Consider the following 15,356-nt stretch of genomic DNA (forward strand, 5'->3'; position numbering starts at 1 on the left):
GCCACTCCCCGTACGCACCCACAAAAATACGAGGAAGCCGAAAGCTGAGAAACATATAGAATTATCATATCTACCAGACTGACGAATCCGGATCAGATCGGATCATTCTTATAGCCAGAGTGAAGAAATTATTTTCCGTGGCTAGGCAACCCCCTTCCAAGCGCTTACTCATTCTCTCTCACTCTTCTTCGTGCGAGGGAAGCGAGATAGCAACAGTTGTTTTATTTCGACTGCCTGTTGGACTTCCTTCCCACAAAGATCGAAAATCTGTGGCATTCACAATTTTGAAAATACGAATCCGAAACTAAAAACGCAGAATAATAGAGAATGACCATATCTACTAGATTTTCGAAAATGGATCATTATTACAGTCAGGAGGAACAAATGTAATTGCAGTGGCTACGACAGTGCAGAACGTCGTTTGCTATCTCTTTCTAGTGCTTGTCTCTCTTAAAGCCGAGAGAGCGAGTTAAAAAAGTGGATAGTCATCATCACAGCGGACGACACCACCTTATAGTAAATTCACCTTGGGCTGGCTGGCTGAGCCTGGGCTCATGGCGGGCGGAATGCCAGAACCGAAGACCTGCGATCCGATCCAGCAAATTCGTTTGGAACATATTCGTATTATGAACTTACACATCTTTTTACGGTATATTCTATAATTAATTTTACACCCGGTACTCATTTAAGTAATTTATGTTGAGATAAAAAACATGTTGATTGCATATTTGTGTCAAAATAAAAGGAGATATCCAATATTGCGGTGCTTTTTCCGTCCGTCTGAGAATACATTCTTGCTTGGTTGCAAAATTTGAATTTCTAAGCGATTTTATTTGTAAACAAACACAAAACAGTGTGACCTTAGTGCATGTACGCCTGGTCTCACTTTTTCCCTATCGAATTTTGTGACACTTTTAGATGGTACAAATTTTCGTCGAGCGGAGTACTATGCTTTTAGGTCACACCTTGCCTCTTTTTATCGCTTTTTTAAGTATTTGTTGAGAATTAATGCTAATGATAATGCTTAAAATGCTCATTTTTGAATATTTTCTAGTATTTTCCAGTATTTTTTAAGACGCGTTATAGACACACCCTCCTGTCCAATGCACCATTATAGAAATAGTGTAGAATATCAACACAATCACGGATGGCAGCGCTGCCGACGTCGCTGCTCCACTCGTTTTTTCCACTCACTTGTTCCACTTTTTGTTCCGCGAGCAGCTGCTCGGACCCGCCTGTTGTTTTTTGTGCTCTCGGGGGCGTTATTAACCGAAATTCCCCGCCGTGTTAATAACGCAATATGAAACAATCGTGCGTGTGGCAACCAATTGTAACATTTACATAATAGCCAGCCAATGCGATCCGAAAGCGATGCAAAACCAAACCTGAGCGAAAACGTATGGCGAAAAAACGACGGCAGAGCAACATATATGTAGTGGGGAAGGGTCAGAGAGGCCAAAGAGGAGAGGGGACTACACCCATCGTACAAAAAGAGCAAAGCTACGTTCAATCTGTTCCTATTTAATGTTTACTCGTTTGCCCGTTTGTTCAGCAATTAAATGTGAGTGGTGTGCGCGATGTGCGGGCTGTGCAGGAGGGGGTGGGGTGTGCGTGCTTGGGTATTTGGTTTATTTCCCCAAAATGCCGAAACGAGTGCGAACTTGATGATCGGATCGGGGCAATGCTAATGTTCACACCTTGCCCCAAAAGGTGGGAGAACGGGCCGGAGGAGACTGCCCGATACCCTTCCTGAAATAGACGAAAACCACTCCCACCTGCACTCATTCACACTCTGCCCTGTTTTGAAAATACCCTCCCCATGTGGCCCCTCCAATCGAGTCTAGACCAATTGATACCCTACATATGTACATGCCTATCTGTACGAGTAGGAGATTGAACCGGCAAAAACAAGCTATAAAAAGCCCTCCTTCTTCTTTTCAGCAGTCCCACCGATCGAATCCCGGCGACAAGGACAACGCCTTTGCACTCAGGGCTCTTGGCCATGTAAGTCGATTGTCATCGTCTTGAGTACGTATTATATAACAAAATATTATTATTTCCTTCTCCCTGCTCTCGGCCAGGCCATGTGGCGAGAATTGCGACAGCTGCCGCCACCTCCATCGTTAATCCAGCGGCTGGGGTAAGGCAGAAGCAGCGAAACAGAAACAAAAACGGCAACAGAAACAGCAACAGCAACAGAAAGCTGTTAAACGTTGCGACCTTCGCCAACAACCCACAACCCAGACTCCTCCCCCAACCAAAGCCCAACCCATCTAATGCCGTTTTTGTTGCAGTGCCTGCATTAGTCATCGGAGGAACGAGGAGGATGACAGCCGCCCCAAGGGAAAAGCGCCACAACGAACCCCAAGCGGAAGCAGAGCAGCCATCAAGCAAACAGTTGGCTAATTAATATAATAGTCAGAGCCAGAGGCAAAGGCAAAGGCAACGGCAAAGGCAGAGGCAGTGAAAGAACGTATCGTATCCACTGGACAAAATGTTCAAGATTAGGCAGAGGAATTGTATGCTGATTGTGACGGCCCTCGTGCTGGCGCCCTGCATTGTGATACTGATGGTGATGGCACCAGAACTATCCACCGAACAGTCGCTGACGCAGCGCCTGGCCGAGTGCCATATGCGGCTGCAGTACCTGGAGTCCATGTACAGAGCCAGACAGGAGGACGTGGCCCTGCTCTCCCAGTACTTGGGCCAGCTGCAGGCGGGAAACGGGAGCGCGGCGAGTCCCAGTCCCCCGCCGCCACTGCCAGTGGCCAATCTGCTTGATGGACTCAGTCCTGAGGCGAGGCAACTGCTGAGGAATGCCTCGCACGCAGCGAAAGGTGGGGGATGGAATGGCACGATGGCCAGGGGCCAGAATATACGACTGCCCAACGCCTACCACTTTCTGCCCCATCTCCTGGACGATGCGGGCTCCCTACGTCCAGCCTACCTTCAGAGCAAGGGCCGCACCGATATCAGCATCGTTCTGGGGGTCCCCACCGTGCACCGGGAAAAACAGTCCTATCTTCTGGGGACTCTGCACAATCTGATAGAGAACATGAATGAGGAGGAGCAGAACGAGACCCTTATCATTGTGTACATCGGAGAGACGGACATCGAGGCGGTGCAGCTAATAGCCCGGCAGATAGAGACCAGCTTTGAGCAGCATGTGGAAAGCGGACTTATCGATATCATTGCGCCGGCGCCCAGCTATTATCCCAACTTTGAGCGGCTGCGCATTACGCTGAACGATCCGCTGGAGCGGGTGAAGTGGCGAAGCAAACAGAACCTGGACTTTGCCTACCTGATGGCCTATGCCCATTCGAAGGGCACCTTCTATGTGCAGCTGGAGGATGACATCCTGACGAAGCGCCAGTTTATAACCACAATGAAAAAGTTTGCCTTGATCAAGAGCGCACTGACCAAGCCGGATCAGCCGGCCTGGTTTGTCCTGGACTTTTGCCAGCTCGGCTTCATTGGCAAGATGTTCAAGAGCGCCGAGCTGCCTTACCTGATCACCTACTTCCAGATGTTCTACAACGATAAGCCCGTCGACTGGCTGCTCACATACTTCATCGAGTCGAAGGTCTGTCGCACGGACAAGGACCAGAAGCACTGCAACCAGGAGAAGGCCAAGTACTGGCAGCACTTCCGCAAGTCTTTGTTCCAGCATATCGGCACCAGTTCCTCTTTGAAAGGAAAGGTCCAGAAGCTGAAGGACAAGCAGTTTGGCAGCAAGGTGCCGCAGTACTATGCTCACACCCACAACCCCCCGGCGCTGGTCAAGTCCAACATTGCGCCGTACAAGAACTATCTGCTGAAGCGCGCCTATCGCGGAGAGTCCTACTTCTGGGGTCTGCTGCCGCAGCCTGGTGACCTGGTGCAGTTCGTCTTTGAGCAGCCTACGCTCCTGCGACGATACCTCTTCCGCAGCGGCAACTCCGAGCATCCCTCGGACCGGTTCTACAACACCACCGTGGAGCTGCTGCCGGCGGACACCCTTAGCGAGAACTCGTCCGTGTGGAGCAACTACAACACCACCACCGACGGTTACTTGGTAGTGGGCTCCTTTGACCACTTGGGCGTTGCCGAGGGCCTGCTGGACCCAAAAATAGGGGCCATCAAGGAGCTGCGTCTGCATGTCCACTCCGACAGCGAGAACTGGGCCCTGCTCAGTGAAATTGAGCTGCAGGAGCTGACCGCTGATGGCAAGTCGGAGGCGAATCTGGCCAAGCCGCGCTTCGTGGCGGGCAGCTGATTGCTGCATCGCCACAGGCAGCGTCAGGACGTGGAGGACTAACTGCTCCTGCTCCTCCTTCTGTTCCTGCTCATGCCCCTAGTCCTGTGTCTATATCTGTATATCTGTGTGTATATTTTTCGAATGATACTTTTACCCTCGATTATCTATCTCAATGTGTAAATAATCTCCAAGCATGTAACGCTCTCTCTCTCTAAACTGTAAGCAGTCAATGGATGGGCTGGCTCATGGCATGGTCTCTCCAGATATCTCCAGCATCCCCAGAACCAATTTGTGAGTGTACCGCGAATGTCCCGAGCTTGTAGCCCTACCCCGTCCGCACCAACAGCAGTCTCTCATTGTATTCCTGCATTGTGCATCCAAATGGATTCTGTACGCTTCAAGTTCCCCTTCCAAATGTTCATACTCGTTCAGTCTCATAACTGAAGCGGATCCGTTCCGTTTACCCCCCTATTCCTAATTTATGCGAATATTATCTTATGGTTTATTCTGTTTTAGTTGTAAGTGTTAACTTGATTTTATCGGCAGATGAAAAAAAGTCCATTCCATTTAGCTTTTTTTCCATTTGCTGAAACTCATGATTGATTTAATGGCTGGCATCGATCAAAGTGTTTATTTATTGTTATATAACTTATGTTTATGTTTCCCCTTTTTCCCCACATCTCTTGCTTTCAAGAACTTCTCTAGGCACGCCTCATTCAGCTGTAGACCGCCATAGCCACATAAATATACGAGTATGTATGCATAGACCTAATACAAAACAACAAAAATTAAACGATTTTCTAGCATTGTTGCTTTTTTACTGTGATTTGTTAATAATTTTTGCATAAAAATGAACAAAACTTAAAAACTAAATTATACATACATAAATACAATACATATAAATATATACATATATACATACATATACACACATTAATATTTAACGAACGCTGATTAGTTATTGTAAAAGCGAAAATTCCAAAAATGATTAAGAAACGAAAACTTATACAATCGAAATTGGTTTGATCGAATTGGAAATGCCAAATTTTTTTGATAGAATATGAAAATGAAAAGAAATAACAAGAATGATAAATATTTCAACTTAGTTCCTGTTGAGTAAAGAGTAACGAGTAACGAGTAACGCGTAACGAGAATTGTAATATATAGCGGCAAAGATACCTATGTTAAACACTTTGTTCGGGCGCCTCAGGCCCTGGAATTGTCTATTTTCGAAATATAAATACAAACATAACAAACTTTCCCTGAAACTAATTTTGAACGCTGCTATATATGATATAACAAATAATTTAGACTGCTTTCGATAATGTGAACAAATTAAATTGCTTGATATATACACGATATACATATGTACGAGTATATATTATATATATTTTTATATATGACAACAATCAGCAACAATAATTTACAGCACTTGCGCTCCTCATATTCTCGAACAATTCGTTTTGCCAAATCTCAATTAGCAAGCTACAATAATAGTTGATAGTGGAAGTGCAAGCAAGTGGATGTTGATCAATTTCGAATTATACATTAGCTGGCATTGTACGAATAGTGTGGGCCCCCCCCCCCCCCCTCCCCCACACACACACACACAACACACACACAGCCGTTGAAAACAACTCAAAACCTAATCGACAAACAGTTTGTTGGTCTCAACGAACAAACAAACGAACAACAAAATATGCGTGTAATATGTGTATAAGCTTAATAAATAATACAAGTATTTCAGAAAGGAAATAAGCTCAGTTTTATTACGGGTGTTGAGGGGCGGCAAGGGTACAGCCACAGGAGCATCTTTCAGCTACCTCCCATAGCTTTCACACTGAAACAGTGTGTGTATCTTCAGTAATTACTAGAGGACCTGAAAGGACTCTGGATTCTGGACTCCCGCGACAAGTAAAAAACTTATCCAGCTGATACTGTGAGCCAAATAGCCACTGGACCTCATATTATGCTGGGGCTTGTAACTTGTTAAAAAAAAAACGAAATATAAGTGAATCTCAAATTGGAAAGCATTGGTGTTAAGGGGTTCTCTTCCTCAGTGCGTGATCCAGTTGAGAAAAGGTGGACACTGAAAGCGACAGTTGAAAGTCATTTGGCTGATCCGATGGGAATCATGATTCCTTTTAGAATTGGGCTCTCAAGCTGTTACCATCGACTGCTCCGTGAGAGCATTTTTAAGCGATTTTGTCACCGAACTGAAAGTTCCAATCAGTTAAAGCGAGAGGGGATTAAGGATTAAATTTTTCGAATTTATGCCAGAATATCGGCCGTCTGGCCCAAGGGGATATTGTGGTGCACAGGCTGTGTGACTCAGAGACTCGTTTCTCGGATTATTAGCTTTGGCAGTGGAGTAGCTAAACGAAGCACAGCTGATTCTAAAATTACAAAGATCGAGAGAAAGGGTATGGAGATCAAAGTTACATCATTCCATGCCTTCGCGAGCAGCACATTATTCTGAAAGCGATAAAGTCCGAATGTCGTGTACTCGAGTTAGAAAAATTGTCAAATTTCTATTTTCTCTGGTAAAAATTCGAATTTAAATGCAAAATCCAGTGCAAGACCAGGGCATGAGAGATCAGCGATAGTGTTATATACAGGCACGTAGGGTAGAGCGAGAGAGGGCACTTAAATTTGTGAGAGCCGAGTCAAAGAAGACAGAAGATAGTGAAGCTGCGATCCCGTATGAAGGAGTAAGCGAGAGAAAGCGACGCTTACCAACGACGATCGGGGCTATCTTTGTCACGTCCAAGCTTTCAGCTCTCCAGGTGTCCGCGACGCGATCACAAAGTCGTCAAACAGTCATTCAAAATAAAACAACAACTGTTGCTGCCTCGCTTCCCTCCCACGAGGAAGACTGAGAGAGAATGAGTCAGCGCTTGGAAGGGGGTTCCGTAGACACGGAAAATATTTACTTAACTCTGGCTATAATAATGATCCGCTCTGATCCAGATTCGGCCATCTGGTAGATATGATAATTCTCTATGATTCCCAGCTTTCGGCTTTCTCGTATCTTTGGTTGCTATAGCTCTTATAGTCTCTGAGAACTAGGCGTCAAACAGACAGACATGGCTCGTCTCGGTTGTTGATGCTGATCGAAAATATGGGGTTGGAAACGATCGCTACCCAAATTCACCACGAAAGTAGAATATCCCTAATCTCTTCCCCTGCAGTACGGGCCTTCGATGACTCACCAGTAAATATAAATTTGGCTCTGACTGGCACTTCCACCGCACTTCCAGTGTGCTGACATTTACGGCTGGTGACGGTTCGAGGGTGATTCCCCTGTATCCTAGGCAAGGCCTAGCCCGAAGCGCCTTTACGCCAGTCCAAGTGTACAACTCTGTAACACCCGATGGCTGACGGCCCGGGAAGTATTAGAAAACCAATCCTTTTTGGAATCGGCTCTACAAAGACCGACAAAGTTATACAGCTATGCCTTCGCGTGATCTTCTAATTCCATTTCGTCTCGCTGAAAACATAATTTCTTGAAGCTGTTGGCCATATATTCTTAGTGGAAACGGAACCATGGAAGAGGCCAAGTCTGACTTGGTGGAGCTACGCGCACATTTGTATTTTATACATATTTATACATACATTTGTTTGATTTGATTTGATTTCGAATACGTTTTATTGATTGACAATATCATTGATAGTATAATATGTATATATATATAGATAGTGGTTTGAAACGCTTGACAATATTCAATAAACATCACGATCGCCTCACCATTCGTTTTGGTTCGAAGCAGACATTCCATGTAACAGTAATAGGGACAAAAATACAATACAAATTTCAAAATGGTTTCGATATTCCTCAAATACTTTGCTCTCTCCTCGCATTGCTTGCAACAATGTCGGATTACTATATGTATGCTCCATGCTCCTCGTAGCTGTGGGTGAGAGCGCATGCATAGTTGAATAGTTGTATAAATACTCGATTTGATTACAGTATGGGGTTAGGGGGGGTTATTTGTAGGCATATTACGCCGTGCAGCTGCTCAATTGGTTCGGTTCTGGTTCAGTCATTTATTTAAGTTTCCAGAGTGCATCCAATTCGTTTAGAGGATCCTTGGTCTCCTGCTGTTCCTTGGCGTTGACCTGCGGTGCCATTTTCATTTGATATGAGGTCATGATGCCACCTGTGGGACACAAACAATTAGATTTCTGCTTGATGTGGGTTGGAATGTCGGCGGGCACTTACGCTGGTTGAGCACGTTGTGGGCATTGCAGAGCACGATTTGCATGGCCTGCTCCAGGATGGCCGAGTCCCGCAGCGAATTCTGACGCTGGGCACAAATGCGGGACCAAACATCAACCACATCTGGTGGGGAGAAGGCACATTAATCCACAATCTACAGCTAATTATTTCCCCCCCGAACTCAAACTCACTTATCAGAGTGGGTTGCTTGCTCTGAGTGGCTATCAGGGCGCAGACGCCGATGACCACCATCTCGGAGCGCTCTGAGCCCGTCAAACAGCTCATGATCAGGGGCGAACTGGGTGCACTGGCTGCCTGGCAGCGCTGCCGATGTGTGTCCAACGAGTTCTCGGCTATGCCCAACAGTTGAGCGCAGGACCTAGATTGATAAATACTGATAAGTCCCACTCAGAGGGGGAGTAGTGCCAAGTACTTACCCCTTGGTCCACTGCTTCAGCTGCAGCAGCGACAGCTCCAGGACAGGATCAGCCCCATGCATGGACAGCCTCAGCTGATACTCGGAGCAGTGGCTGAGCTGCTGCAGCTTCACACAGGTCACCGTGTAGTCATCGTAGTGAGTGGGCTGATCCAAAGCCTGCGGCCAAAACGGATCGAAGAGCTGCAGGACAGAGCAGAGTTAGTGAAGGACATACATGGTGGTGGACAAGTCCCACCTCATTTGTGGTATGCAGACAGACCACCGTGCGCGACTTCTCCGACCAGATCATGGACCAGAAATCGTTGATCGTATTGGCCTGGGGCGTCTGAGCAATGATGAAGTTGGGACATCTGGCGCTCAAGTTCTGGCAGGGATATTAAGGGGATCGATCTTAGTGGAAAGGGAAAGGGAATACTGACAACAGCAACACACCTTCATGTAGGCCGCATTGATGTAGTCATCTGTCTGCTTGTCCAGCTTCACGCGCGCATGGTCGAAGGGCAGACAGTCCAAGGAGCGATTCTTTTCTGGGAACAGCTTGGCAATGGTCGTTGATCGCTTGCCACTGGCACTCTCCTTGTCCAGCATCTGCTGCAGCTCGTGCCACTTGGCCCCCAGCTGGGTCTTGCCGTTGAGCATCTTAACGTGCAGATTCTCCAGCAGCTTCTCGTAGCTCTCCACCTCTTTCTGGAAATATTTGGTGGTCTTCTCGTCGGTGAACCTTTCGGATTGGAATGCAAAGTTATTAGGATGTCCATTGGCGGCAGGCTTGGGCCTGGGTTGCTTCTCGCTGCTGACGGAATGTGTGAGCGAGACAGAGTCCCAATCAAAGTTATCAAGCGAACTCAGATCCGAGCAGTTTGAGAGATTGTCCAGGCTGGTTGTCCTTGCCGGCGGAGCTACTGGAGATGAGACTGCTGCTGGGGCTGGGGCTGGGGCTGGGGCCGGGGCCGGGGCTGTGGCTGTTGCTGCTACTGAAACTGTAGGAGGTGATGTCTCAGGGGATGTTTCAGGGGGAGCAACAGGCTGAAACAGATTACATGGATAGTCACTCGTTTTTAAGGGATTCCATCTCATACGCATACCTCCACAGTGCTCTCCGTTTTGATGGGTGCCGACACCTGGCTGCCTGGCGGAGTTCCACCAGCCACCACCTGAGGCTGCAGCAGGGGCTGCGGCAACATCGGAGGCGGCACAGCAACAGAGCAATCTATATCCAGGTCGCTCAACAGGTCAACATTGCTGGGAGCAACAGCAACAGCAGCAGCAGCCGCAGCAGCAGCAGCATCCTTGGCCGCGGCCGAAGAGGCGTAGGGCGCACTACTGGTGGTCGTCTGAGTGTTGGCAATGCTGGTGGCTCCGCTCTGCATGTAAATGGAACCCGATGGACGCGGCGTAGGCTTCGGGGTGGGCTGCTGCTGCTGCTGTGGTTGCGATTCAGGGACTCCTCCGATGTGCTCGCTCATGGAATGATGGCCGTAGGGTGGCGTATAGTAATTGGATGCGTCTGCTCCTCCTCCCGGCTGCTGAGGAGCTGCTTCATTGGCAGCTGTGGCTCTGTCTGGGCCTGTGGCTGTGCCTGTGCCTGCTCCCGCCTTGGTGTGCGAAACAATGGGCGACTGAGGGGGGAAATCGTGAATATAAATTGATGTGGAAGGGGGTCTACTGCGACGACTGTACTCACATCGAATCCTGTGGCTGGATTACTGCGATTGGCACTCTCCGAGTCCGTAGTCCCAACCACGGCTGCCTGCTGCTTTCCACTCTGGCTGAACTGATAGTTCAGCGAGCCCTGCGGCTTGGAGATGTTCTCCTGCTGGTAGCCACTGCTGTACTCGTAGGCGCCTGTCTGCGGATTGTAGCTGTAGCCAGGATGGTTGGAGTAGCTGATGTACGTGGGAGCGGGCGCTGCTGCGGGAGCGGGAGCTGGAGTGGGAGCTGGAGCTGGACTGGAGGCTACCGGAGGATTGGAAGCGGTGGCAGCAGCTGGAGCCGGAGCAGCAGTCGCGGGATATACTGCCGCTTGGAGATCACCGTATTGCTGGGGGTACTGCTGGGATGCTGTCACCGAAGGACCCGGCGAGGATTGGTGTCCCGCCGTGGATCGGGGGGATGCCTGGACAGCCTGCGATGGATACAGCGAGGGTTGTTGAGGCCCATAGCCCATGGCTGTCTGCTGCTGCGCAAGATATCCGGAGGGTTGCTGAGAATATACCATCGGCTGCTGCGGTGTCTGCGACTGGGACTGGGGATATCCCGGGGGCTGCGGCTGCTGCTGCTGGGGCGTCTGGGCATGAGGATAACCAGTGGTTGGTTGCGGTGCCTGGGATTGGTGATATCCTGGGGGCTGCTGCTGCTGAGGATAGCCAGCGGTAGGTTGATGCTGGAGCGTCTGGGACTGCGACTGCGACTGGGCATATCCAGCAAGCTGTTGCTGGGGCGTCTGTGATGGGGGATATCCCGTGGACTGATGAGGTGAAGCATAATTCATGGCCTGCTGAGGCTGCTGAGCAGAAGGATATCCCGACGAGGGCTGGTGATAGGCCTCTGACGATTGAGGCGGATACATCGAGGCAGGGTGTGGGTAACCTCCTCCTCCCGTTTGATAGCCCGCCGAAGGAGCGGGATTGACCACGTACGGGGCCTGCAGCGAAGCTGGTATCTCGCCAGGATTCGAGCTCGATGATGTGGCCACATACAGGGGCTGCTGGTAGTTGAATCCCTGCGCGTTGGACGCAGCTGGAGCTGCGTAGGGCTGCGGAGGCTGCAAGGGCACTGCAGCATTCGGATTGTAGTTGTAGTTGTAGGCCGATCCCGACACCGATCCCACCTGACTGCCGTCCTGCGACTGCTGCAAATTGAGCTGCCCCATGGCCCCGTGGAGTGTCTGCGAGTTGGGCGAAGGCTGCGCCTTGTAGGCCGGCGGAGCGATGTTCTGCTGCTGCTGCTGGTACATGGGATTCGTGTAGCCCGCCGCACTGGGATCGTAGTACTGCTGCTGCTGCAGGCTGTACGGCGGCGGGGGCTCGTTCGGCGGAGCCGTCGCATAGGCAGAGCACGCCGCCTGCGTGGGATTCTCCGAGCCCACAGGCACTGGACGCACTGTGTGCACATAGGAGGAAGCTGCTGCTGCTGCTGCTGCTGCTGCGGGAGTAGCAATTGTGGCATCCGGAGTGAGCACCATGCCGGAGGCAATGCTGGCCGCGGTGGCTCCCTTCGCCTTGAGGTAGTCCCGTAGCTTTGGTGTCCCCACTCCTACTCCTACTCCTCCTCCTGCTCCCCCTCCACCATTGACCGCTGGCGGCACTTCTGCTGCGGATTTGCTGGGCGTGACGGCGGCCCTGACGCTCTGCATTCTCTGCTGCCGCTCCTCCGACTGCACGTCGCGGGCGGACTTGAAGCGGCTGAGCAGCTTTTGGATATTGCCCGCCAGCTTCTTGTAGAACTCCAGGCCCTTGGCGGACTTGGCCAGCAGATCCTCGTACACATCGTAGGAGGCTGCCAGCGAGCTGTAGAAGTGCTCCCGCTTCTGCTTGACGTCCTGGAGGGTCTTCAGCACGGGCGCGGCCTTGGCGTAGTTCTCGGTGAGCGCCTGAAGAATGTTCTGCTGGGCCAGCAGGTTCTGGTCCAGCAGCTGGGTGATCCTTTCGTGCTTGGCCATCTCCGCGACGAACAGGGCCTGCAGCCCTTCCTGCCGCCCTCCCCCGTGCGCAATGACCTTGCCCGTGATGTCGTCCTCGTTTATTGCTATGCGGAGGTCCGCATGGAACTGGGCGCGCTGGGCCTTCATCTCGTTGACCTTGTTGAGGACCAGCTTCACATCCTTGAAGATCTCCGCGGTGTTCAGCTCGGAGCTGAGCTTGGGCATCAGCTGCTGGATCTCCTGAAGGGGACGGGCCAGGATCTTCAGGTTGTTCACGTGCAGGCTCATGGCCTTCCGCAGGGTGTTGTTGGACTCCCCGGCCCGGGCATGGGCCTCGCTGTACTTCTGAAACTCCCGCGTCAGCTCGGTGATGTGGGCATTGGGTGTGCGCTGGACACCGCTGGCCGCCTGGAACTCCCTCTCCGCCCTGGCCTCCTCCTCGAGCATGTGCGTCAGCTCGCCGAGATTCGACTCCACGTCGGTGGTGATCTCGGCCAGCTGCGACATGGCCTCGATCAGGTCGCTGATCGCCGTCTTGTTCGCGTGCAAGGCGGCGCAGCGGTCCACGATCCCCTGGGGTAGCTTGTTGGCCTGCTCCTCGTTGATGTTCAGGTTGTCGAGGGTGAGGGAGCTCATGTAGCTCTCCAGCTGGGCGTCCTTCTCCTCCAGCAGGGCCCCGTACTTGCGCAGCAACTTGGCCTTCTCCTCGCTGTACATGGAACTGGCCTCGTGCGCCTTCATGGGCACCAGGCGGGCAAAGATGTCCGCCCCGGCGTACTCCTCATCGGTCACCTGGAAGCCAATGCCATTCACCAGGTTGGCCCCCTGCACAGCGGCAATGGTGGACAGCTCTGGCACGGCCTCGTGGTAGATGAACTCGTTCTCGTTTTTGGCATTCTTGCGCTTCGCCTCCACCACGTCTGCGGTGAAGCTGAGGGACTCATTGATCTCCTTTTGATCGGGCAGCCCCTTGGACTCTTTGCGGGCCTCCTCCAGCTTATCCCAGCTGGCCTGGAATGCAATTTATGGGTTATATAGTCAGTCTAGAGGGAGCTCTAGGTACCCACCTGGTAGAGCGTTACGCGCTCGCCCATTTGGCGCTTCTCCTCCGCGTTCTGGCCCTGGTACAGGTAGAGGATGCAGTTCAGATAGTTTATCTTGAAGCGCACGTATTTCTTCCACAGCTTGTAGACAGAGGCGTTGATGACCTGGGCCACAGGACCATCGTCGCCTCCGGTGAGTAGAGCTGCCAGTGCGGCACCGTAGTAGACAACAATCTGGGCCGTCACTTTGGCCACAATGTGCGGCTTGCGGTTGTCGATCAGGGACTTCTCCAGAATGCACTCCTGCGCCTGGGCGAGGCACACCTGCTGCTGGTAGACCAGCAGCTCGGTGGTCATGAAGTCGCCGCCATTGTTCACATTCGCATAGCGTTCCCGCAGCTCATTATAGGCCCAGGCCGCGGCCTGGAAGTCAGTGCACGCCATTTTCATGCCATCGACATCGCCGCGCATCGCCGAGGCCCCCGATTGGGTGTGGGAGGCAGCGATGTTGAAGAGTACAGCTGCCCGCTCGAAACGTATATCGGTGACCTCGTGCACGGTACTGTGGTGGAGGTCCTTCCAGGTGAAGGTGAAGATCCCCTTGTCGGCCAGCTGGGGGAAGCGATTCTGCAGGGCGTGAAGCTGGCAGTAGTAGCGCTTCATCACGGGTGCTCCATCCTTGGTGGTGCGCATGGCCTGATTCCGCAGAATTTCGAGAGCATGCACCTCCTTTGAATATGCCTCGGGATCCTCATGATAGAACTCGGCTATATACTGTGGGGGGGGAATAAGACGGGCAGATCAATTATTTGCTTATGACTCGGCTCACGGGTTTGTTTTCCCTCTGCCCACAATTCTGGGAGGGCTAATCAGACGATGACTCAGCTCAGAGTGCACATAACAATGGCAGGCCAATGCACAGGCAGAGTGGCAGAGGGGCAGTGTGGCGGAGGGGCTGTCTGCCGACTTTTTACCAGCTGCAGCGCAGTTATTTCGTTTCTCGAAAGATTCTTGCAATTTTTAGGGGAGTCTATTGTTGCTATTGTTGCTGCTCTCTCTCCATTTTCGGCTCTCTTTTCTTGGGTCATTACCTTCTTCAGGGGCGCAAAGGAGGTGCCCTCCGGGCTGGATTTTAGGGCAAACCATAGCATATGCAGGCGTGGCACAGCTTCCATGGTGAGTCCGCCTCTCTGCCTTTTTAGTCAGTGTATAATTACAATTAATTGTTTGCTTTGCAAGTAAAATTTAAACAAAAACAACAGGAGTAGATTCTGTCCAGTGTGACCGCGGATTTATTGATGTATGTGTTATCCGGTCCGAGCCTCAGAAATATACCGAAACTATTTCCCGTATTTCAAAATATACCGAAAATATACTGACGAATAATTAAAGTCCCATCATACATATTCTCGTTTTTGATATTCCGTCGAATATTACTAGCTAGATAGAACCCTCAGCCTTGCCCACATAATTTTATCCAATTAATGAATCAATTTTCTACTTGACTGGTTTTTTTAACTGCTCCTTTCTATTCGATTGTGTCTAGAAAAAATGTTTTAGCAAAAAAGGTCAAACAAATAAAACGTAAGTGAGTAATCGTTCCTATTGCTCAATTTTGATATTCCGTAGAATAATGCTGGCTCACTAAAGCTCTTAGCTCTGCCCACATAATTTTAGTCTATTGATGAATAAATTTTCTATATGATTAGCTAGTTTTTAGTCCTTGCTTTTATTGAATTGTGTCTAAAACAAGGTTTAAGATAAAAAGGTCCACA

General features: G+C 50.4%; 2 protein-coding genes across 5 annotated transcripts; one reads left to right on the forward strand and one right to left on the reverse strand.

The window, feature by feature from the left end:
• The first annotated feature begins 1,138 nt into the window (after positions 1-1,138).
• Positions 1,139-5,992, forward strand: LOC108152796 (alpha-1,3-mannosyl-glycoprotein 4-beta-N-acetylglucosaminyltransferase B). 4 transcript variants are annotated; one of them, XM_017282378.2, is made up of 4 exons: positions 1,139-1,561; positions 1,942-2,004; positions 2,082-2,140; positions 2,295-5,992. In XM_017282378.2, exon 4 carries the CDS (start codon positions 2,495-2,497, stop codon positions 4,253-4,255), a length of 1,761 nt encoding a protein of 586 aa, XP_017137867.1. In that variant the 5' UTR covers positions 1,139-1,561; positions 1,942-2,004; positions 2,082-2,140; positions 2,295-2,494; the 3' UTR covers positions 4,256-5,992. The 4 variants fall into 4 exon arrangements, with proteins under 4 accessions (XP_017137867.1, XP_017137868.1, XP_017137870.1 ...); XM_017282379.2 differs by having other exon boundaries at positions 1,945-2,004; positions 2,082-5,992; XM_017282381.2 differs by having other exon boundaries at positions 1,139-1,397; positions 2,082-5,992.
• A 1,870-nt stretch (positions 5,993-7,862) lies between these two features.
• On the reverse strand, positions 7,863-14,876 carry LOC108152366 (tyrosine-protein phosphatase non-receptor type 23). Its single transcript, XM_017281645.2, has 10 exons — positions 14,673-14,876; positions 13,606-14,355; positions 10,580-13,549; positions 9,981-10,514; positions 9,328-9,921; positions 9,131-9,259; positions 8,894-9,075; positions 8,648-8,835; positions 8,460-8,579; positions 7,863-8,397 (listed from the first exon to the last, which is right to left on the reverse strand). The coding sequence occupies exons 1-10, from the start codon at positions 14,754-14,756 to the stop codon at positions 8,285-8,287; spliced, it is 5,664 nt and encodes a 1,887-aa protein (XP_017137134.1). The 5' UTR covers positions 14,757-14,876; the 3' UTR covers positions 7,863-8,284.
• Between the last annotated feature and the right edge of the window lie 480 nt (positions 14,877-15,356).

Source organism: Drosophila miranda, chromosome XR (assembly GCF_003369915.1).
Source record: "Drosophila miranda strain MSH22 chromosome XR, D.miranda_PacBio2.1, whole genome shotgun sequence".
Lineage (NCBI taxonomy): Eukaryota > Metazoa > Arthropoda > Insecta > Diptera > Drosophilidae > Drosophila > Drosophila miranda.

Bases quoted from the DNA above. Each gene is read 5' to 3' on its own strand.
- LOC108152796 (XM_017282378.2), top strand. From the start codon at position 2,495: ATGTTCAAGATTAGGCAGAGGAATTGTATGCTGATTGTGACGGCCCTC.
- LOC108152366 (XM_017281645.2), bottom strand. From the start codon at position 14,756: ATGGAAGCTGTGCCACGCCTGCATATGCTATGGTTTGCCCTAAAATCC. The intron at 9,922-9,980 runs GTATGCGTATGA...AATCTGTTTCAG, and splicing joins AAACGGAGAGCACTGTGGAG to CCTGTTGCTCCCCCTGAAAC. The intron at 9,260-9,327 runs GTGTGTTGCTGT...TATCCCTGCCAG, and splicing joins TCAATGCGGCCTACATGAAG to AACTTGAGCGCCAGATGTCC.